Source organism: Triticum urartu, chromosome 2A (assembly GCF_056163025.1).
Source record: "Triticum urartu cultivar PI428250 chromosome 2A, HENAU_Tu73, whole genome shotgun sequence".
Taxonomy (NCBI): domain Eukaryota; kingdom Viridiplantae; phylum Streptophyta; class Magnoliopsida; order Poales; family Poaceae; genus Triticum; species Triticum urartu.
The window spans coordinates 94,218,510-94,242,361 of NC_141874.1; the positions used below are offsets into that span (position 1 = coordinate 94,218,510).

Below are 23,852 nucleotides of genomic sequence, written 5' to 3' on the forward strand. Positions count from 1 at the left end.
CAATGGGCCTTCATGGGCCTTAGTGGAAATAGAGGGCAGCAAGGGAGCTGTGGGGCGCGTCCCCCTAGGCCCAAACCGAATTGGTTTAGGGCTTGGGGGCCGGCCCCCTCTTTCCTTCTCCCCTCCTCCTCTTTCCTTCTCCTCCTAGTTGGACTAGGAAAGGGGGAACCTACTCCTAGTAGGAGTAGGATTCCCCCCTTGGGGCGCACCCTATGAGGCCGCCGGCCCCCTCCCCTTGCTCCTTTATATACGGGGGAGGGGGGCATCCCTAGAACACACAAGTTGACAGTTGTCTTAGCCGTGTGCGGTGCCCCCCTTCACAGATTTCCACCTCGGTCATATCGTTGCAGTGCTTAGGCGAAGTCCTGCGCCGGTAGCTTCGTCATCACTGTCAGCACGCCGTCGTGCTAACGAAACTCTCCCTCGGCCTCAGCTGGATCAAGAGTACGAGGGACGTCACCGAGCTAAATGTGTGCAGATCGCGGAGGTGCCGTGCGTTCGGTACTTGGATCGGTTGGATCGTGAAGATGTTCGACTACATCAATCGTGTTGTCATAATGCTTCCGCTTTCGGTCTACGAGGGTACGTCGACAACACTCTCCCGCTCGTTGCTATGCATCATCTAGATGGATCTTGCGTGTGCGTAGAATTTTTTTTTTTTGAAATTACTGCGTTCCCCAGCAGCACTGCCGGCGATGGAGACGACGACCTGTGGTGCTGTATCCAGCGAATTGTTTGCTGGAACCAGCCGGCGAAAAAGTTGCATCCACGCCGACTGGTGTTGGAATCGGACGACCAGGCAAGTCATTTGCTGGCACCGACTTTTTGATTTGCTACAACCGGCAAAGTTTTTTACTGCTTCGATGGCGTGTTTCGTTGCAACAGTCGCCGGCGGCGACGCTAATTTTTTCTGCTGGAACCATTGTTGTTTTTTGCTGGAACTGTGTTTGTTTTTTGCTACTGCCGGGGACGGTGCCTTTTTTGTTGCTGAGAGATTTTTCTTTCTTTTTGCTAGAACATGGTGGTGGGAGTCAATGACGCGGCTAGCCAAAGGTGGACTACGCCCGAAAATGCTACAACCACGGCACACGCTGGAATCGGCCATGGAGAGATGGAATCGCAATAGAAGATGGAGCTCACCCGCAGGCGTGTTGCAATCCCCGTCAGCCGCGCGAGGCGATGTTGCCGAGGGAGGAGGGGGGAAGAGAGAGTGTGCACGCGGGGGATGCGGGAGTGGGGACGGGATGCTTCGATCTGGCGGTTTCTACGCATCGCATCTAACGGCCTGGGTTAGACCGGCCCAAAGTTTGGGCCGGCTGACCGGCGCAGAGTACTGCGCTTCATATTATTATGGATCTTCTCGGTATTATCCATATGGTTTTCATGAAATTATTCTCTATGATGATTGGTTATTCTCAATGATACGAAATCGGAGGTTGTCTAAAAAAACTAATAACTGATCCCCGAAAATCCACTCAAAAAAAAAACTGACCCCGGAAAATCTCCAGACTGTACGCCATCGGCCTGTGAAAACGGAAAGAAAGAAAGCTGAAGCTCGCTGCGCACTGCTGGGTCGTCGTCCTCAACTCCCCGTCTCGTCTCCGCTTTGCTCCCAACCGCTCCCCACGCCGCCGGTTCAGTCCCCTCAGCCGGCGGCGAGATGTCCTTCTTCTTCCGCGCGGCGTCGCGGCCGCGTTCGTCGCAGCAGGACCTCGTGCGCTCCATCAAGGACTCCCTCCTCGCGCTCGACACCAAGACCGGCGCCAAGGTGCTGCTCCCCTCTCTCGCGTCTTTACCCTCTCTGACCATTTCCGCGCACTCCCCGGCCGATCTGCGCGTCCCGGCTCGGGGCTAGCGTCTGCTCATCCCGATCGGTGAGGGGAGTTGGGATTGCCTTCTGCACCGACGAGTGTTCTCTCTAGATCTTAATGCCAGTGCTTCAGTCCTTTGTAGTCGACGAATGTTTACTGGCAGTGAAAGTTGTGCCTTCACATGGTTGGAGCTTCGCAGCGTAATCCGTCGTGCAAGCAAGTGACTTGGTAGCAACCGTAATTGCCAGTGATCTGTCATCTGTGTGGCTCTGCCATCTTCTGGATGCAAGGATTAGTGTGTCGGCCAAAGCTTCAGAAGTCACTGACTTCTGGACAGTAATGGCATCTGGAGTGAATGTGTTTAGCAGTTGAGTGCTCCTTTTGCCCCAATGCTGGTGCTCACAAAGGCATCCATGTCAGGGTGAATCTAATTCAAGAACTAGCTTATCCTCGATTCTGGTTCCGCCTGATAAGGGAATAGCTCACTGCATCGCTTCTTTTTTCCTTCCAGCAAAAGGATGTTTTCTTTTATATATCCGTTAAACGCGTTACTCCATGCATCTAAAAAAGGGTTAGGCTGGAATTGGCTTTGTTTACAAATTAGCATCTGGTTTGTAACTGTAAGAATTACATAAGTCGCACTACTTGTATCTCCAAGCATGCATTTCCTGTTAATGCTTTATAACAGTGTCTGTATACAGGTGGGCTGCAAATGTGAGGCACATTTGGAGCCTGCACATAATCATGGGAATGTCTTTTTTGTTGCTATTTATTGTTTTTGTTGTTTCGTGACTGTCGTATGTCTATTTGTACAATTATTTAACACACACTAGACCATGGATACAAACCACTGGTTCCTCATATACTATGCCTTGTCGCCTTCCTTTATCAGGCCCTCGAAGATGTTGAGAAAAACATATTCACCTTGAGACAAACACTTTCTGGTGATGGAGAAGTTGAACCAAACCAGGATCATGTCTTACAGATAGCCCTTGAAATTTGCAAGGAGGGTGTCCTTTCTCTTTTTGTTCAGAACCTGCCTTCGCTGGGTTGGGAGGTATTGTATTCATCAATTGAATGTGATGCCATTTTTGGCTAAGCGTATTAGACTTACACTTTCACATTACAGGGAAGAAAGGATCTTGCCCACTGCTGGTGCATTTTGTTGAGGCAGAAGGTTGATGAAAGTCACTGCTGCGTGCAGTATATCGAAAATCATGTTGATCTTCTAGATTTCCTTGTTGTATGGTAAGGCCTATTGTCGAGTTATTGACACACTTTGTACATGTTGATTAGTTTATTAGTAGTGATCCGATCGTGCTACCATGTGGAAGCTATCTATCTGCTGCCTATAAGTAGGGATGAAAACGGAGCGGAAACAGACGTAACTGAGTGCTGCCACATTTTTTCTCTGAAGCTAAAATGAATACATAAACCCCGGAAACAAATACCAAACCGATACTACCGGAAATAAGCGGATGTCCACTGAAACTAAGCGACCTCTTGAACCATAGAGAAAAACACAAGTAAACAAACAAACCTGTTGAACCATAGACTACAATGTCTTTCGACAATCTCGTAAGCCCATGGCCTAACTCCTAAACCAGCTGCACCAACGTAGAGGTGCCTGTGCACTGCAGCGAGGATGGGTGGGTGGCTTTGCGGTGGTGGTGTGTGGGCTGGCCGGCTGGGGATGGGTGCGTGGCACCGCAGCAGCGCTGCAGCGGCGGTGGCGTGCTCGCGTGCCCAATTAGGAATGGTGAAGCGTAGGAGATTAGGCTAGGTATTAGCATTCTGGTTGTTGGGCCACAACACGGGCTTCATCTCGTGCTGTACTAGGCCACGTAGCAGCCATGGCAAAGATGGAAAGTTCTGTATTTACGGAAACAGAATTGTTTCCATGACTATTCCGCTGGAAAATGCCATTCCGTTTCTGTTTCCGTGTAAAAAAAATCCGCCTTCGCTCCCGTTTCACAATATTTCATTTCTGTTTCCGTATTTCCTCTGTTTCCTTTTCCGCGGAAAATGTGGAAAGTTTCCGTTCCATCCCTTTCCTTCTGGTCCCATCATTATCTTCATGAATTTGTATGATTGCTATGTTTTGCCATGAACTTCTGCTAGTCACTAGCCATTGGTTACTTCGGTTGTTGAGTTGGAGCATTTTCAATATATTTCCCCACCTATACTTCCATTTTTTGGTATTTGTTTATGGTTCATGTATACAATATATGCAATTGTAATATTTTTGTGCTTGATTGATTAACTATGTTGTGCTAGCTACAAGAACTTGGAAGTCGCATTGAACTGTGGAAACATGTTGCGAGAATGCATAAAATATCCCTCACTTGCAAAGTAAGGCTTCAAAGTCTCCATTAAACTATATTTTCTATCTCTTAGTGGTTATTATGGGCTAATAACGACTTGCTTTAACATATGGTGTCCGACATGTGTGCCTTGAAGAAAATATGTATTGAATATATTTTGATTTTTTCTCCATAGAAACTCTGTAATCGTACATAGTGCCAGATACAGTAAAATAATTCATTGATTTCGCATACAGTCGCAGTCACCCATGGGAAAGTTTTTTTTCCCTGCAGAAGTTAGTTCTTCTTCCCAAGTCGACTCCCCACTAAACTAATCCTGGTTTGACAAGCATTGTGATGCTGTTGAATTTGAAACAGTTTTTCCTTCAGTTTACCTTCTAACTGTATGTATGAGCAGTTGGCTTTGTTCGTGAGCTATGAGATGGTTGCCTGAAGCAACGTACAGAGAAATGATTTAACTAATTACATATAGTTGATTAATTTTACATGCATTTTGATTTTGTAGTGCTCTTTCAGATATATATTGGAGTCAAATAGCTTCGAGTTGTTTTTCCAGTATGTTGAATTGCCAAACTTTGATATTGCTTCTGATGCTCTGAATACGTTCAAGGTAAATCCAGTTTTGTTAATTTGGTATTTATGGTAGACTGTGATTGGGCTTTATGCTTGGTTCTTCACTGTTGCTATGTGTGATTGACATGATTTTTGCAGGATTTGCTCACTAGACATGAAGATGCAGTCTCCGAGTTTCTCATTTCCCATTATGAACAGGTAGATGAGAGAAAAGTATATTTTTTATGAAATTAGTGAATTCCACCACGTTCATGTTAACAATATAAATATGTTTTGAATCGACTGATCCACATTTCGTGTCATGTTGATTATGTAAATATGTGCAGTTCTTTGAACTCTACAAAAGGCTTTTAACTTCAGATAATTATGTGACAAGAAGACAATCAGTGAAGGTTAGCCTGTTTTTGGTTACTCCATTAACATTTATTGTTGCACGCTGAGAAAGGAAACATAAAAGTGTGTTACTGTATGTCAGTTTCTTTCAGAGTTTCTGTTGGAGGCCCCAAATGCTCAGATAATGAAGCGGTACATTTTGGAAGTTCGTTACTTGAACATTATGATGGGTCTACTAAAGGTATTAAATTGTCCTCATATATTTCCTGCTTCTACATTCAGTAATCGTCCATGCACTTACTATTGTTCTCACTTCCTATGTTCTGCTCGCCTTGCTTTTTACAATGGAGGCTGGTGGTACTAGTATGAGAAATGAGAAACACTGCTTTTGTATTACTGGCTTGCCAGCCACCATGATATTCAAAATTGTGGCTACTACTGATCCAGAGCTGAATGTTTTTCTGTTTGTAACCATGATAAATGGCATAATTATTTACAGCCTAGCTGATGGAAAGGTGATATAATATAACTGGCAATTATGTTTCCTGCAACAAATTATGTACTGTTTGAGTGTCAGGCTTGTTATCTTGAAGTGGCAATTGAAGCAATCATGTTGCTTTTCTAATATAGAAATATTTGAATAGACACAATCAATACGCTAGATAAAAGCTGGGAAGTGGTTATAGGTTTCCTTCGAGCTTCACAGCTAACCAGCATTTTTTTGGTTATCCCTATCCCTTCTTAATACCTCCACTATACTGAATCACTTGTAGGATTCAAGCAAAAATATCAGGATATGTTCCTTTCACATTTTTAAGGTATTCCTTTATCTCTTTCCAACCTTTGTACTTGTTTGATTTTGATAATTCTTCAAGTAGTTATGGTTGGTCAAATATGACTTTATGAGCACATCTATTTACCCTATCGGTGGTTCATTTTTGCTGCATGGAATTAGGTATTTGTTGCCAATCCAAACAAGCCTCGTGATATTATTCAAGTTTTGGTAGACAACCACAAAGAATTATTGAAGTTGCTCCATGCTCTTCCTGCAAGCAAAGGTAATTCTCTACTTCCAGCTTAACCCTACTGGATTATCAGATTTTGTGCTCTGACTAAACAATTGATGCGAGTGATAATGGAGCAACCAAACATAAAAGCTGTGACTTTAGTGTTCAGGGGGATTCTTTTTAGATTGTGAGAGATGTATGCAGAGTATGACACTTGTAGTGCATTCCTCTTACTAGGTGAAGATGAACAACTTGACGAGGAGCGAGACTTAATTGTCAAGGAAATCGAGAAGCTTGTGCGCTTGTCAGTATAGACCCTTAAGAAATTTAAATTACCCTTTGAAAAGAAAAAACAGTGGTCGAGAAAGGCAACCCATTTCTTCCGTGCTTATTTAAAAACCTCCTGTGTAATGTGATACCCTGTATAGAATTGTTTAGTGTTTTATCATATTTACAGAAACAGCTTGTCATTTCACAAGAACATGAAGCATTGCTGCATGCATATATGGTGTCAAACAAATGTGCCGAACCAGATTCGATATATATACCGTAATTTGTTGTCATCCTGAAGATGTGAGCGTGCGCCACACCTGGTACGATTAATTTGGGGACAACATGAAGCCTATCATTTTGTATGTTTTGTTGTTTCATGTTTGTGAACACTTGCAGATTTACATCGCTGGTATGAGATTCAGGAAGAGTGAGCGAAAAATAAGTAAATGTGGCAAACTGACAATGAACAGCTACATATGCTTCTCTTCTTTGTAATCTGGCATTTGTTGCGTACGTATGGTACTATAACTTTATACATTTTCACTTGACAGAGGAGACGGTGGTAATGTACAGCAAGGAATTAATTGAATCCGACTAGCATTGACATTGGGGATGGATGGATGGCCGGCGTTGGTCCGGCGTGTTCACAGCGGCCGGAAGATGACCGGCGCGCCGTACTGCGGGTTGAGTATCATGAGCACCCTGGGCGCGTGCACGTACGCCGGCGACAGGCGGAAGGCGAACCGCTGCAGCACGACGGCCAGCGCCACCTTGGCCTCGATCAGCGCCAGGTTCTGGCCGATGCACACCCGCTCGCCGCCGCCGAACGGCATGAACGCCATCTGGTGCCGCGGCCGCCGGTCGTCGCCGAACCGCGCCGGGTTGAACTCCGTCGCGTCGGCGCCCCAGTGCTCCTCGTCGTGGTGCACCGCCAGGATCGGGATGAGGAGCTCCGTGCCCGCCGGCACCACGCACCCGCCCAGCTCCACGTCCCGGTTCGCCGTCCGGATCATCGCCACCGCCGGCGGGTACAGCCTCAGCGTTTCGTTCACGATCATCCCCACCTGCATGCATACATAGCACGTCGCCATTAGCTGCTGGGAACATGGAAGCTGCTCTCGTGCATGGGAGCGAGAGGTAGAGTACGGTGCGTACGGTTTTGAGCTTGGGGAGGTGGTCTTTGGTGGGGAGGTCGTCGCGGCCGACGACGGCGAGGACCTCCTGGCGGGCGCGGTCCTGCCACTCCGGGTGCATGGCGAGGGCGACGGTGGCCCAGGTGAGGAGGCTGACGAGCGTCTCCTTCCCGGCGAAGAAGAAGTTCTTGCTCTCCTCGATGATCTCCTCGGTCGTCATGGCCGGCGTCATGAAGCTCATCAGGTCCCTCATGCCGCCGCCGCCGTCCCGCCGCGGCTCGTCGCCGTGACCTTGACCATCCTTGGGCAGGTTGGCGATGAAGGCGGCCAGGCCCTTCCGGATCTCCCTGACCAGGTGCCACACGCGCAGGTTCCTCCTCAGCGGCAGGAAGCGGTACCCGGGGATGTAGACCTTGCTGTGCGCGTCGGCGGCGAGGCCGGCGAGCTCGTCCTGGAGCTCGAAGACCACCCTGCCGTCCTCGTAGTTCCGGCGCCCGAAGGTGGCGAACGTGATCACCTCCTGCGGCACGCGCTGGAACCACTCGGCCACGTCCACTTCCGCCTCGCCACCGGCGTCATTGCCGACGGCCTTGGCCGCGAGCTCGTCGAGCATCCGGCGCATGGTGGCGGCGATGAAGGGCACGAGCGGCTTGAGGTTCTCGGTGTGGAAGGCCGGGGAGAGGACGCGGCGGTGGCGCCCCCACTGGTCGCCCCGGAGGTTGCCGAGGCCGTAGCCCTCGAACTGGCAGATGAGCGGGTGCGCCTCGTACCGGTCGAAGTGCTCCGCCCGCGTCAGCAGCACCTCCCGTACCAGCTCCGGCGCGCTGATCGTCAGCCTCGCCTTGGTCCCGAACCAGATCAGATGCTTCGGGCCTGCCAAACAACACGCACAGATCAGCTGGCCGACACAAAATCGCCGTCTGAACTAGCTCGGGTCAATCTATCGTCGGAATTAAGTTCACACGATGCGCATTTCGCTTTTTCCTGACCGTTCGATCTGGATTTGGACGGTCGAGATTGAGGCAGGAGAGAATTTACAAATGTATACGTAATTTTTCATATTCATGTCGTGCTCGTGATCTGCTCACGGTCGATCAGCAATAAGATTCCACACCCGAGCTAACTAACTACACTAACTAATCACCACCACAGCCGTTGAAAACGAGAGGGAAATTATCGTCGGCAGCCGTGGCGCGCCGCAAGATTTAAACTAATGAGAGCAAACTGCCGGAATCAAACTTGGATCCTGAACCGATATATGCTGCATGCTCCGGCTGGCAATGTGCTGCTCATACGCAGCATCAACCGAACGACGACTTGAGCACAGATTAAGCAAGCTGCGCATGTGGGCGTGGATCTGCGATTCTCCTCGCCGCAAGGTCGGGTTGGTTCGCGGCTCGCTTAATCTAGTCGCATTATCGTGCGTCGACAGCCTGGTGGGACGATCGACGGATCATGGCCAACATCCCACCAGGTTTGACTTGCGATGGAGCTCATTGCATACGCCGTTTTTGCTAGTGATTTTTACCATTCAAGATTTACAAAAGCGAAAGAAGCAACTGGTATATATTTATGTTATTTATATGTATATATAATTATATATTGTATACGTACATACTGCTACGTCAAAAAAGGGTAAAATGGAGGGGGTCACCTAACCAAACGAGGGAGGCGCCATGGTTTTTAAAAATCCTCAGTTCTTGTTCCTACTTGCAAAAGCATGGAGGCATGTCCCCTCCTTTCCTCCGGCCGGCTTCACGCGTCACACTGTCTCGTCGTCTAACCTTTGTTTATTTCCTCATATGCGGAATTCTAATCGCAAATGCACGCGCTTTTCCCTTAAAGTCATCCCGGTAATGGAACTGCTGATAATAAAATTCCATCGATGCATGAACTGAGCCAGCTGCTAGCTAGAGGCGACGATGGAAGTTGGTCGAAAGCAAAATTGGAAGAAGAAGAAGAAGAAGAAGAAGAAGAGACAAGGGAGCAAAATCGAGCAAGTGTTGTTGATGGATCGATAAGCGTATGCGTACCGTAGAGTTTCCTCCAATGGTGGTAGAAGGCGAGGACGCGGGGGAGGATGTCGTGGGAGCCCGGCGGCGCCATGGGGCGGGACGACGCGTCCAGCATCAGCCTCACCAGCTCGATGGAGCTGCCCACGAAGAAGCTGTACCCGGGCCCGCGCACGCCCTGCTCCGCGAAGTGCCGCTCCAGGCGCCGGGGCCGCAGCCACAGCGCCTCCGCCGCCGCGTGCGCGCACAGGCACGCCGCGCCCACCAGCACGGCGGCGCCCCACCCCCACCCCCACCCCCACGACCACGACGACGCCCACATGGCTCCTAGCTAGCTGCTGCTAGCTGCTCCCTGACCAGCGAGCCCGCGCGCGTAGCGGATGTCTATCTACCTGCTGGCCTCGATCGGCGAGCGCCAGGACGACGACGACGACGGCGAATGTGCGGCGCCGGGCCCGAGGCTTATATACGCGGGGCTGCTAGCTGGTGGTGGGCGGCGGCGGGAGAAGAATTTCGGGCGATTGCACCATTGGCTGCCGGGTGCTGACCTGATTAACTTATTAAGGCGTGCTTTGTTTAGCTGCAAATCCAGGTGTGCGTGTGCGTATGGTGCGATGGAGGTTAAAGTTAATCGGGTGTGGATTAACGGCGGTCGATGCCCGCCTCATCGGCCACTCCGGTGGTTTTTGGTGGTGGTGTCACGCGAAATTGACGACGGAGGCCGTGAAAAAACTCCATCACGTCGCAAAGTTGACGGAGGCGGTGAAAAAACTCCATCACGTACGTCGCAAAGTTTGCGCACTCATCGCTACCAACTCCGGAAAAGGCACGAGAAATAAAAAGAAAAGAAAAACACAAAGCATGCACCACTCATCACAAATATATTCCGATCGAAAATAGGTCAAGGTCAAGGAGCAAGCGAAAACCGCATTAGTTTCCACACTCGTGGCCGCCGGCCGGTTCTGGAAACATGGTTAGGGCCGAGTGGAACAACATTCTACGATTGACACGGTCAAGGTCAACAGCTTGGACGGTTAATTTCGTGTGGTCATGATGCTGGTGGTGATAAGTCGTCAAAGGTGAGTAGCTCTTCCACCTCATCTTTTGTAGTAGTAGTAGTAAGCATCATGTAGGAATTGTAGGCTATATTGTCTACCCTCTAATCCATCTTAGCGATTGTATGACTGACAATGTCAATAACTTAGACGGTTAATTTCTTGAAGTGGTACTATCGACTCCGAAAAACAGGTAAGAAGAAAGCAAAACAAACACACACACACACACACACACATACACAATTTGTACGCTCGCCACGGTCGATTCTAGGTACACGGATAAAGAGTTTTGCTAAACTTACGGACACAAATTCACGGATGACAACCTATGGGCAGACCAGGCAACGGCTCATTGGAAATCAGAGAGGACCACAGTTGAAATCAGGGGGAAGGGGAGGGAAATTAGTCGGGACATATATTCCCGTGCGTTCTCTCCGTGGCTTGCTATCCATAAGTGTAGGATTTTTGACGGATAAAAATGAAGAAAAAGTCGCAAAGTTTATACGCCCATCACCGTCGGTACCGAAAGCACGGAGAAGAATGAAGGGAAAAACATTCCGGTATAAAAGATGGTACTACCCTTTAACTAACAAGTAACCCCATGGCATGATTGCCTATGACAGTAAGTCAACAACACGGACGGACGGACGGACGGCCGGTTAATTTCTTGAAGCAGCCGTGAGCCGTCAATGCCTCTAGTAATTCGTCAAAGGTGAGTAGTAGCTTTTGCACCGCATCTTTCGTGGGCAGTATCTGGTTTGTGTTCCCACGGTTCTTTTGGCGGTCGCGAGTGTGGACCTGGATCAGGATGGATGGATGGGAGGATGGGACACGGTCGAAACATGGCTAGGAACAAAGGAAAAGGGACGATTTGATTAACGTGAACAAAAGTATGCCAAAAACATGGAGCACACACATGAACTTTGGCGAAAAACAAATGTGGTACTAGAGCCTTTTTGCCTGCCCTGAATTATTTTCTTTGGCCAGGCGTTTTGGGGGGGCGTGGGGCGCAAGGGCAAGTTGACATGGGGATATGGGAGGGTGGCGCAGCGCAGGGCATATGGATTTGGGTCTCTCTCTCTCTCTCTCTCCCTTGTTGGCTTGCTGTCCGTGCCCCCCGCAGGCACCGCAAAAGGCACGGATACAGGTCGCGCCGGTCGGCATCCTGTCTCTCTCCATGTCGAGTGCCTCACGCTCGCCTCCTGTCGCCTGTCTGGACAAAAATACCAGTAGCACTACGCTTTTAGAATTAGATCGGTTGGGCTCCCTTGCGCTGCATTTGCATACTGTACTGTATGGATCGGTTGCTAGCCAGGTGTTGGTCTCCCTCCAATTGTTCCTCTTCTTTCACAATCTTGCATACAGCTACGTGATTTCCTTGTCTTGGGATCGTTAGTTCAGATGGGGGACACCTGGCTGCAGAGTGCAGACGTACGTAGAGCGGTTGCTTTCAGGGAGGGCTGCGTCTCTGTCTGCTACTACCATCAGAGATCAGATGACGAACGAATCGGGGTTTCCTATTGACGCCAGGTTCTCGTGCCGTTTTGTTTATCCGCCAAAGTGACGCGCCGCCCGATCTTCCATGGATCCGTCCAGCACTCCAGCTGCCACTCTACTGTGCCAGAGCCGTCTGCCAATACTTTCTCGCGTCGAAACACGGCTCCATCAGTACCGTGTTTCCGCCGGGAGCGAGCGAGCGGGAGGGCGCGCGTCGCTCTCACACACCTCACGACGGTCACGAGTCGTCGCTCTTCTGTGGAAAAATTCTACTAGCATGCGTACATACATACATGTAGTAAGAAAAGAGTGGCGTAGCAGACTGCGCGACTTCTTCTTTCATCCATTTTCTACTCCACGTAGATACAAAACGTCTGGCGTAGCAGACTGCGCGCCACCACGTAGACGCGGCACAGATGTCTCGGTGACGAGGGGTGCGTGCGTGCATCGTCTCTGCCAGCGGCGACGGGGTTTCAAGTCAAATAGCCAGAGGCAATTTTCTTTCGCAAATGCTACAAATCGAACATTTTTCATGGCAATTTATATTGGTGCGATGATAGCAAATTTAGTTTGCAAGCATGACAATTTTCAGGCAAAAAAAAATGAACTGGACGACGGACATAATTTGTCATGAAAAACATCTGATTTGTCATGCCTAAAAATCTGACGTTCATTGGATATTTGTGTCCATTTTCTTTTGTCTTTTCTTTTTTCAGGAGACAAGTGAGCATGAATCACTTTGAAGAAACGAGCTAGTGTTTTTCTTTATGAATCGCTTCTTCCTTTTTTGTAAAACACATGTTCAAATCACTTTGAAGGTACGAGCTGTTGGATTATAAATGGGTTTTGGGATCGTATAATCAATAATTCCTGGTTAATCTCCAAGTCCCATGAGGATGCATGGCATGATGGGAAAGTTTAGTATCACCTCACAAGTTGAGAAGAGTTGAGACCCCTTTGTAAGAGCGAGAATATTGTGGGAATTTTGGGAATGCAGAAATGTAGGTTGCTTCACAACCTGGACAAAAAGGATTATTCCTTTAATAGCAAAAGAAATGTTCCCAAAAAATAAATATTGGAATTGGGCTAAGATGGAAATGACATGATCCTGGGATGGATTTGAGATTGACAAGCCACTAGGGAGAGTAAGAAGAGATATTCTTCCAAAGCTTAAAGGCCACATAACCACAGAAAATAAATTTCAAATAAAAATTCAAAGAAATCCAAAAGAAAAAGAAAGGGCTAAAATTCAGGATGTCACAGTATAGTCCCATCAACTTCGCCGTCTCTATTCATCTCCTTCACTGAAAACCCCCACTCGCCCGTGTATAGTCCTAAATCCAGTCTCTCGTCCCTTCTATATGCATGTCGTCGGCGTGTATATCTCTAGTAGACCCCTTAAAAGTGGTCAAACCCTTATAATTTTTGCGTTTATGGTCTTTGTCGAAAAAAGTGTCCAAAACAGAAACCGTAAAAGTGGTCCAACCCGTATAATTTTTAAAGGGCACCAAAAATCCACACCCGAGACCCTTGTGTTTGAAGGTTGGAAGGCCAAACGGAGGGGGGGGGGGCGTATACCGGTCAAACCTCGTCGGAGCAAACACGCCGCCGCGAAATTTGCCGGAATCCGCCCGAAACTCGCCATAATTCGTCACCGCACACCTGGAAAGGCCATTGGACGCCGGAATCAATCGCCAGCGGATCGAATTGGACAAGCCCGACCTCGCCGTGGCCTCCTGTGAGCTCAGCCTAGCCGCCGGAATCCTCCTGGCCCGGCCGACAACGGAGCAGGGCGCAGTCGGCGGGCGAGGGGGCATGGCCGGCAGGCGACGGGACGCGGCCGACATGATGACGGGGCACAGTGGCGGGGCTGGGCGCGGCCCGCGTGACGACGGGGCGCAGCCGGCGAGGATGACGTGCGGCCCGCGTGACGACGGGGCATGGCCGGCGGGGACAAGGCACGACTGGCAGCTGACGGGGCACGACAAACAGGCGACGGGCAACGGCCGACGGGGCTAGGCGCGACCGGCGTGGCCGGACGGGGGAAGGGGCGGCACCGGCTGGGCTGGAAGGAGGAGCTCTTATCCCGGTTTTATAGTTTGTTTTTACAGTATCTGTTCAGCCGTAACTAAAATGGACCCTTAAAATGTCTTTCTTCGACCCTTATTTCAGTTTTATAGTTTGTAGTTTTAAAGGGTCTGCTAGAGATGTTCTAGGAGTTGCTCTTCCTCTTCCAATGAGAGCTTGGTACTCATGCACTCCACCGTCTGCCACGCCACGCCTCAACCCCTCGCGCGTGCGTCTCGTGTTTCGTGAATGAGGAAAGCTGAGCTCGAAGCTATGCCATGCCTGCGCTATATGTTTGCCGGGCAGAAACCCTTGAGTAATCTCGGACTAATCTCTTTGTGCCACTTCTGGAGCTCCATCCCATCGACCACGTGCATGGCCAGTCAGGACAGCAGGCCTTCGGAACTCCGTCATTTGCGATCCTGCACCTGGAGAAGGGTGATAAGGTTTTTGAGGAGCGTCTCGGCCCAACCGCTCTTAGTTCGTCCTCATCTTCATCCACTGTTTCAAATGCTTCCCCGATGACATGATCGAAGATGACGCCACCAAGAAGAAGGCCGCGGACGAAGCCGCTGTTGTCACCGCAGACGAAGCCTGGCCGACGGGAGGATATGATTCTTTCATCCCCTACTTACTCATGTGCTAGCCTGGTATGTTGTGTTCATAGATGCCCTGGTCCTATGTTCTGTCCGGGCCCACATGTTTAGATTTCAATATGAAATTCATACTCTTGTTGCCTTGTTCATGATTTACGTAGGGACTAAATCAATCGGAAAAGCGCTAATATATCCTGCACGAGCTACTATTTTTTTTAAACATGCGAAATATTTGAACAAAAGTCGCGACACTTATTTTAGGACAAAGGGGGTAATTTCTTCCGTAATTATAAGAACATGCAAAGCATTTTCCCCAGCATCAAAACACAGACCAAGTTTCACCTCCCGCTGGCGATCCAGGCAAGAGCAACAGCCCGGCTCGATCCGTTCCCGCCAGTCTTTAACTATCACGTCGTCATATCCCGGGGGGCGGCTGCGTCGATAAACATTTTCTTTTGACACTTGGTGTTATCAAGTACTAGTAGTACTGCATACACCGCAGTCCCAATCAAGTTCAGTTAGTTTAGCAAAGATATCAAGTAGTACTGCAAACTGCTGTCATCGCGTGCCGCGGCGTTGGGCTGACAGCTGGTTACCGCGGCGACACGCAGGAATGACGCGGCGACGACATTCGGTTTCCATGCCGCCACCCCTCCCCCGTTGACACTGCACGAGAGGGGAGATACGGTGATGCCATGCATCCATCTCTTGATCGGGACCTCGCTCGCTTAACTAACCAACTCATCTAGCAGCCGCCACCCAAAGTCAGCTTCTCAAGCATCATCGCTGAGCGTATGCATAGGTTGACAACTTACGGCTTTAGATTATGGCCGTTTCGGTTGGAAGATAAAACATGGGAGCAGTAGAATAACATCAAGCATCAGGCTGCTTCGAGGCGGCTCAGCCAGCCAGCCAGCTGCTTGCTGTTGCCAAGTGTCGTCGCGCGCACCCCAGCGGCTGGCGCACGACAGAGGAATGAACTGAATTTCCCGGGGAACTGTACATAATATCGAGCAAATATTTTGAAATTCCGGAGTTCCCCGTGATGGCTACTCTATCCACATCATATTCTGCTTTCCAGAAATGGCAGATGGTGCAACGGTACCATGACGCCCATCAGGGATTCTAGAGTGTAGATGATACCGCGGAATACATACAGGGCACCTATGAGCACCCAAGGCAAACTTCCAGGTTCCAGCACGGCATGACAGAAATGAATGCACTACAGAAGAAGGATGGCAAACATTCCATGGCAAAATGCTCAACTGGTTCCCCACAAAACGACGTCTCGGAAAAATCAAGCGCCGAGTTCCACAGGATGATTATATGGAATTTGGCGCGGCTTACTGCCTTACGGGAGCGGAAAAGAAACTAGAGCAGCAGTCAAAGAGCGTAACAGCACACCAGGCGGACTGAGCTACAAAATTACAAGAAGCTTGTTACCGCAATCGAAATAAATCTGGCAACAGTAAAGAAACCCTCCCAAGGCAACAAGCCCAGGTTACTTACTTACCCAACCTTTATCTTCAGCTCAGCTGACAATTCCCCAAGGAACAAGAGATAACCTACCATTACTGTCTGTGTCTAGAGATCTTGTTATTTATTGAAACTACTGTGCATAATAAAATCCATCACTCAACTCATGCGGGATGGAATGTACTTGCCAGGAGATTATCACAGCGTGATTCGCGCACACACACGCCAGTACGCTACAGGGTGGAAAAGGGATCTTTCAAACACCCATATGTCTTTCACCAGCACCTGACACAATGATTCACAGATGCCAAACGTACATCAGGAGAATGCTTAGCCATGTAAGCCTGATCATTCGATCGTCGTAAAGGTAATAAACACACCACTGCTTGATATAACAAACAGACAAGAAAAAAAATTGACCCAAGTTTCGACAGGATTCTAATATAACTTCCGCGCGATACATCATGCAATGGGAAGGACGGGTGCAACCAAGTAATATATTTTCTCTACTTTATTTTCATGGAATTTACAGAAACAGAAAGCAGCGGAATGTCGGTAAAGTGATGTGACCCAAATGTTCAGTTACCTGGCCTTAAGCAGCTATCAAATTAGATACATTGGGTTCAGGAAGTGAAACATACTTGCCTAATAAGGTGGATTTCGATCAGTTTTAGTCAATCTAGTAAAGCTCGCATGGTAATAACAATTGGGGCAGACAATTAAATCATAAACTAGTCATTAACTGATACTTGGCTAAATACAGTAGTTTTCAAAATCATGAACTAGTTACTAGCTAGTATTTGGTCAAATATGGTATTTTTTGTTCAGCGTCTATCTATATTCTGGCCGGCAGCACGCAACCATATGGAATTTTGATCCAACCTTGACTTCATGTGTACTTAATGCCAGCAAGCAGTCAGTGGGTGACCTGTGGCCAGGTGATAGAAGTGTACAGTCTTCCTGATATTTTATCTATTGGTCTTGATCACAGAAATGTTACTTGATATTTAGGTAATGGTAGATGTACCACTAAAGCAATGTAAAGGCATGTGCAGAGGACATACTGTGGACAAAATTGCACGAGGAACTACTAACATTTCGAAAAGAAAGTACTTGAAATAATCTGACATGTTTAATTTACCTCCTTTGACTTGTCTCCTGACACAACCTCTCTTTTTGAATTATAGGCTTCAAATTTCTACAGGAAATATAATTGCAATAGTCAAGGGGTACACATACAAGGACAGAATAATATATACTGCATACCCATGGTAGCAAACAAGCCATCTACTAGTAGCACAAAAGACAAAAAAACGAGAAACAGACACAGCCTAATAATGCAGTGTGATCAAACAAAAGAAACATATGGATACCCTAATAATACAATGATTAACAAAGTAAACTTACTATTATCACTGAACCTTACGTTAGTAGACATTTTACACTGCATGGCTTTTGATGCTTAAATATTACAGATCGTTGATATTAAGTCATATCAAAATATCTGCCTTCTTCGAATGACGTAGACATCAGTGTTGTAGAAAAAAGAGAAAAGAACACATAGCATTTTCTTCAAAGGTCTTGGGGACATACCCTCTAAACTGTGTAGGCAGTCAAGCGGACTTATATACAAAGTTACAAATACAAAACACTACATGCGAACAGGGTGAAGTGGCAGTTCAATGCTACATACTATAGTTCAACATGAAACAAACTACTTGATAACAACATGGTAGCTAGACTAGAAAACTAGGTCTTGGTATCAAGAACAACAATCTGAACATCACAGCAAGTTATGGAGTTTTACAGAAAGAAGACATAAGTATCAAAAAACATATACGTCTGTCATGCGTGTTCTCAAACGAAAGAGGTGAAATATGTTCATTGGGAAAACAGAGACTAGAACTTAAATACATGATGGGCATACAAGATTGACCTATAACCTTTGGAAAAAATAATAGGTATGGACAGAAAGCCAAAAAGGTGGACTTGTTCAACATCAAGCCAGCAATTTAAAAGTAGAGAAGAGACAAAATATAGTTGAGCTGTACTGCATCACAAAAAAAAAATCTTCGAGCTTTACAGAATGAAATCTGCTTAGTGATGAACTCAAGCGTAAGCTGTACATAAGCTTTGTTAAGGTCATTCTTATCAAGAGCAATCTGCAAAATAAACAAGACTTGACCAATTACCAACTGACTTGGCTCAATCGTGACAATGCAGTATACAAATGTAAATGTTTACAAAAGATGATTTTTAGAGTTAACATAATAGAAAAACAACAGATAGCTTACCATACGAGCCTTCAAAGTTCTTATGCTTACAGCAGGCTCCACCAGTTCCCAGTGTACAGATTTCCACTTGGATTGTCTTTTCCTTATTTCATTTTTGACAGTCTGCAGAAAAAAGGAGAGGAAAGAATAAACGGCAAGCCCCACAAAAGACATTGTCTGACATCAATTCAGTAGGTGAAAGCTTACAGAATGCATAGCATCTGTCAGAGCTTTCTGGAGAGATGGTATGTCTCCTCGTGCAATAAGCTTGTTAACCTGAATCCAAGGAAAGTGAACAATGTAGAGAGAGTTATTCCACGAAATAATTCATGTCATACAAATTCCATCATACCTGGTAATATCAGTAAGCACTTCAATTTGCATTACCGCTTTGAAAATAATATAGAAGACTGGACACCATTTTCATTCGAAACTCAGAGGAAATAATCGAACTTGACTGATTAAAGAACAATTGTAAGATAGCAATAAAAGGAGGAAAATGTCTATCTCAGTAAATCATGTCATTGAAAGGAAGTCCATGACAAACTCAGAATTAACTGGGTGGGCATGCAATCGCTCTATGGCACATAGTTGAAACCACTGACAAATCATGCAACTCAACCACAAAAATATAATCAGAACCAACAACAACAAAAAAAGGCTTTAGTCCCAAACAAATTGGGGTAGGCTAGAGGTAAAACCCATAAGATCTCGCGATCAACTCATGGTTCTGGCACATGGATAGCAAGCTTCCACGCACCCCTGTCCATGGCTAGTTCTTTGGTGATACTCCAATCCTTCAGATCTCTCTTTATGGAATCCTCCCATGTCAAATTCGGTCTACCTCGACCTCTCTTGACATTATCAGAACGCTTTAGCCGTCCGCTATGCACTGGAGCTTCTGGAGGCCTGCGCTGAATATGCCCAAACCATCTCTGACGATGTTGGACAAGCTTCTCTTCAATCGGTGCTAACCCAACTCTCTCGTAAAAAACATAATCAGAACCAAGGTTGTTATTATAACTAGCTAATTGCCCCATGCGTTGCTACAGATTTCACCAATATATTCATGCTAAAAACAAACCTGTTTCATTTTGAATAATAGTTGTCTGTTTGAATGCTTACACTTCTACAAATGATTTCTTGGGTTTGTTGAAGTTACAGAGGTTGTTCAGTTTGTTAAGGAAATAAAGGAAAGAACTATGAGAATATCATGAGGTTGTTTAGCGTGAGAACATTGGGCCTACATGTTAGTGCCGAATATTTGGAAGGAGAGGGACTGTGGTTTTGTGGATGGGGGATGTGAGAAAAGGGGCGGTATGACACCAGCAGGCACTCACCACTAACTACCATATATAATAGTAAAGGTATATATATATATATATATATATATATATATATATATATATATATATATATATAATTCAATGTCTTGAAGTGTTTGGCAACTAGCACTAGAAACAAAGACCCATAACCATAAAGCCCACAGATCAGTAATTTCGAAATTTGGTTCGCGAACACAACAGTTTGTAACAAATCTAGCATATATTGATATGGATCTATGTAGGAGAAATGGGAAAGCAGACAGATGTTTATACAGAGCATTCAAATGCAGTAATACTTGGTTGTCCCCTTAGCAGTGATTTTCTCTGGTAAGGATTCTGCAGTGTGATTTTACTTGTTTGGGTTTCATACTAATATTTTGCAAGTAACAACTCTCATGATCTCATCTTCCCTTATTAGATCACCAACCATGAAAACCTTAAACCCATGCCAATATAAGACGTTTTAGATCACTAAAGAGTGATCTAAAAAGTCTTATATTAGTTTACAGAGGGAATACAACTTAGTTCCATGTAATGAATGTGTCTTACCTCCTTGTATATTTAAACGCTTGCTCCTGGAACTGTTTTTTGTTATATCCGATTTTCTTCCTCAACCTTGACACAGTAAATGCATTCATGAACTGTCAAGTAAAAAACCCAACAACTCAGCAAATGATTCATGACAGACGGTAGCACAAAAGAAAAACAGCATTAATTAAGTCAAATATCTTATGATCAACACAGGGAGCAAGCAAATACAAGAAAGAGATTATTGATGAGGATGAAAAGTAAGCAATATATCCATCAGTAAAAGGCCCAAACGGTTTCCTCCTATGTGGTATTGCACCATTATTGTAATATGGAAATTTAAAATAGAAAAGAACACAGTAACATGCACCTATATCAAAGGGTATATCAAAATCAACTCTAAAAGTATGATAAATACCTCATGTGTCTTCTATTCACACGAAAATAAAAACTATTGTGACTTGGTTCTCTCAATGTTGGTGCATTGGTGCCAATGCAGTCAACAACCAATGTGCTCCCAGCAATGGAAAGTAACCTCTTAGATTTCTAAACATGAAGGGTAACAGTACTCAAATTTGTCTCCAGATAACAAAGGTTGAAATATTGAAACAAGGAAAAAAATGGAACTTCATTTCTCGTTGCAGCAGTTTTCCCAGTCAAGAAAGCCAGTACCTGCAGAATAACATCCTCTTTTGTTCTACTCCAGCCACTTGGTGTAAACAATCTAAGTCAAAAAATAATAGTTATGAACTTATGATGATGATAAAGATTTTATCATGCACTGGGGAAGTTTGTTATGGGGCATTCAATAAAGGAACTGTGAGTTTGAACCTTAGGCATCGATTTTAAATGGCCAGTTCTGGACAACTAACAGATGGATCGGTTTTGCGAAGAAAAATCTCCCCACAGCAACCAGAGAGGGCATTGAATACCATATACATAATGATCTAAGGCAAATTAATTATAGAGAGTGAACATCTGCACTGGAATTCAACCTTTTCCAAAGTGGGATAGGTTCCGGGGCACGGTATGGCTGAAAAACAAAACCAGGGCTCGGCATGTCAACTTTCAAAGCAACCTGCACATACATATACACAGAGCCACTGCAGTTAACAGAATACTCCTCCAACTTAAGAAGAATCAAAATGGCAAATTAATGCCCTCACACCTTGCAACCACCAAAAGAAACGCCTTCGGACAGGGATGGTGGTTTTGGGGCTGCTCCTGCTCCTGCTCCTGACGACATTGATCTTGCATGATTTAGGTGGACTACAAGCTCTAGAACCTGCAGAAATGCAACCAACGTGAATTTGTAAACCGAATCGAATATCGGACATTGTAGGCAAAAACGTTGCAGATTCACCAAAAAAGCGAACTTGAGTACTCGAACCTGCGCGGCGTGGACATGCGACGGCCCTCCAAACTTGCCAGAAATCACGCCGCCGCCATTGTATGTTAAGCTTGCAAAGCCTAAAGATTAAAGGCACCCACCAATAAAATAACTGAAATGAAGCTCGGAGGGGAACTGAAAGGGGGAAACCATATCAGTAGCTCACCTTCTTACGCATGTGTTCGCGTGGATCGGAGCGAAAGGCCGGGAAACGGTGGCATGGTGATCTCTGCAACGGAAGCGGGAAGGAGAAGGGTAAGAATTATCGGATTCACACTGTGGAGAGCGAGATCTAGACCGAACGGGAAATGGAGGAGGAGGACACGAGGGGGTTACGGCGGCGGCGGTGGAGGCAGGTGGAGAGGCCGGTGGAGGCGGCGGGCCAGCGACTGGCCGAGGCGGGCCAGAGACATCGGCGGGGTTTCTTCTCCGCGCCGGCGCCGGCGACGGGGATTGGGGAGGTGCGAGGAGCGGGACGGAAGTGGGCGGCGAGGGTTTAGGAAGGGGAGAGGGAATTAACTGACAGAACGATAAGCCACTAGTCACTAGATATGATCAACTGATTTCGTCCCTCCATTGTGAAATCAACGGCTGGGATGCAATCATGCAAACGAATTGTTTGCTTGACATGCTTGGTACTTGAATAAAGGCCTCATTGGTTCACTGTAAAAGGCCTCTTTGATTTAAGGACAGGACTAGCGAGCAAGCGTGTGCTCGCTAGCCTTAGAGTGCTGAGTAAAAAAGGAAATGGACCAATCGTGCGTCCGCTATTTGCAACCATTGCATTGACTTCAATTGATATCCAGAGGGGCGCTATTTGAGCTTTATAAAGTGTGCGCACTCACCCCTCATATCCATTCCCCTCTGCGGCGATGGAATCGGCGGGCGGTTGCCGGCGGTGCTCGAAGGCTTCGCGGCAAGGGCGACAAATCGAAGCTGAGCGCCCATTTTGCATACTCCTCGTGTATCCTCTGTTTCTATTTCTCAGTGTCGTTTGCCGTTCCCCTCATCGGCGCACATGATTTTGTGGAGGAGAGAGGTCTTGGGGTCCTGGTAGGCAATGGGATTCGCTCGACACGGTCGATTTTTAATGGAGCGGTTGTAGTAGTTGTTCGCGTGGGGCAATTTTGGGAATGGAATATTGTGTTTTCTTGGTGTGCGTGGGGTTGGAGGGGGGAAGGGGGGTGTTACACATCCAGCGCTTTTTCGACAACGTGTTCATGTGATTTCTTTGGAGGGGGTTGAGCGAGTGATGAAGTTTCTTGGCTAATTTTGGGGGATGGAGTTTTTGTGGTGATTTTTTGGGGACATATTTTGAAAAGAATAAAACTAATTAACACCAACCCTTTCACTTTTGCTGTATGATGATGTGCCATTTTTTTACTGGTATGATGTAGCAAACTGACTAGATGATTTTGGGTCCATTCCTGTTTTTTAGTTACCCTCTTGCTGCAATAATACGTTGTCTAGATAAATTTTCCCAAACAGCACACAAATCCCTGCCAAATAATGTTACATAAATTACCTGTAAACTTTACAAAGGAATGGACCCAAAATCACAGGTACTCCCTCTGTATCGCAGGTACTCCCTCTGTAAACTTTACAAAGGGAGTACTAGGCATGCAGCTTTAATTTTCCAGGGGAGTTGTTTTTGGATTTACCACGGCAGTTGCGTTGGATTTCACCAGGGATTTTACCAGGGATGACCAGGGAGGCAAATTACCAGGCATAATTTACAAATATCTTGTTCTATACACAATTACCATTGTTGTACGCAAGTTACCAGGCCTGTATATAGCAAAATTACCATAACTCATGTATATTAGTCATCATGTACATGAAAGCGCAGCTACCATTTTTGTTTTGTTGTACTGTGATTGATACTTCAAGATAAAAGAAGTTCACCAATAGTAGATAGTTTTTTTTTATCAAATTTCATTTGTACCTATAAGGTTTTTGTATCATAGTCCCCCATGCATGTCCCTGCATTGTTATGTACTCCCTCCGTTCCTAAATACAAGTCTTTAGAGATTTGAATATGGACTACATACGGATAAATATAGACGTATTTTATAGTGTAGATTCACTCATTTTGCTTCGTATGTAGTCCATATTAGAATCTCTAAAATGACTTGTATTTAGGAACGGAGGGAGTAGAAAATAAATTTACTAGCAAAAA

The 23,852-nt window shown here is 46.3% G+C and overlaps 3 protein-coding genes across 25 annotated transcripts; 1 reads left to right on the plus strand and 2 right to left on the minus strand.

Moving 5' to 3' along the window:
- Window positions 1–1,523: 1,523 nt before the first annotated feature.
- On the plus strand, window positions 1,524–6,611 carry LOC125535979 (Mo25 family protein). Its single transcript, XM_048699062.2, has 11 exons — window positions 1,524–1,768; window positions 2,704–2,868; window positions 2,941–3,059; window positions 4,089–4,163; window positions 4,652–4,745; window positions 4,847–4,906; window positions 5,035–5,100; window positions 5,184–5,282; window positions 5,815–5,859; window positions 5,997–6,099; window positions 6,286–6,611. The coding sequence occupies exons 1-11, from the start codon at window positions 1,661–1,663 to the stop codon at window positions 6,360–6,362; spliced, it is 1,011 nt and encodes a 336-aa protein (XP_048555019.1). The 5' UTR covers window positions 1,524–1,660; the 3' UTR covers window positions 6,363–6,611.
- A 138-nt stretch (window positions 6,612–6,749) lies between these two features.
- On the minus strand, window positions 6,750–10,033 carry LOC125535974 (cytochrome P450 734A5-like). Its single transcript, XM_048699057.2, has 3 exons — window positions 9,488–10,033; window positions 7,477–8,327; window positions 6,750–7,385 (listed from the first exon to the last, which is right to left on the minus strand). Exons 1-3 carry the CDS (start codon window positions 9,786–9,788, stop codon window positions 6,966–6,968), a joined length of 1,572 nt encoding a protein of 523 aa, XP_048555014.1. The 5' UTR covers window positions 9,789–10,033; the 3' UTR covers window positions 6,750–6,965.
- A 5,077-nt stretch (window positions 10,034–15,110) lies between these two features.
- Window positions 15,111–22,224, minus strand: LOC125535980 (uncharacterized). 23 transcript variants are annotated; one of them, XM_087543302.1, is made up of 8 exons: window positions 20,956–21,343; window positions 20,702–20,829; window positions 20,305–20,396; window positions 18,638–18,706; window positions 18,452–18,553; window positions 18,209–18,319; window positions 17,299–17,355; window positions 16,183–16,442 (listed from the first exon to the last, which is right to left on the minus strand). In XM_087543302.1, exons 4-8 carry the CDS (start codon window positions 18,644–18,646, stop codon window positions 16,356–16,358), a joined length of 366 nt encoding a protein of 121 aa, XP_087399428.1. In that variant the 5' UTR covers window positions 18,647–18,706; window positions 20,305–20,396; window positions 20,702–20,829; window positions 20,956–21,343; the 3' UTR covers window positions 16,183–16,355. The 23 variants fall into 23 exon arrangements, with proteins under 23 accessions (XP_087399421.1, XP_087399428.1, XP_087399427.1 ...); XM_087543317.1 differs by lacking the exons at window positions 16,183–16,442; window positions 17,299–17,355; window positions 18,209–18,319; window positions 18,452–18,553; window positions 20,702–20,829 and adding exons at window positions 18,783–18,887; window positions 21,452–21,568; window positions 21,674–21,753; window positions 21,840–21,898 and having other exon boundaries at window positions 20,956–21,007; window positions 21,279–21,361; XM_087543314.1 differs by lacking the exons at window positions 16,183–16,442; window positions 17,299–17,355; window positions 18,209–18,319; window positions 18,452–18,553 and adding exons at window positions 21,452–21,568; window positions 21,674–21,753; window positions 21,840–21,898 and having other exon boundaries at window positions 20,956–21,007; window positions 21,279–21,361.
- Window positions 22,225–23,852: the final 1,628 nt, after the last annotated feature.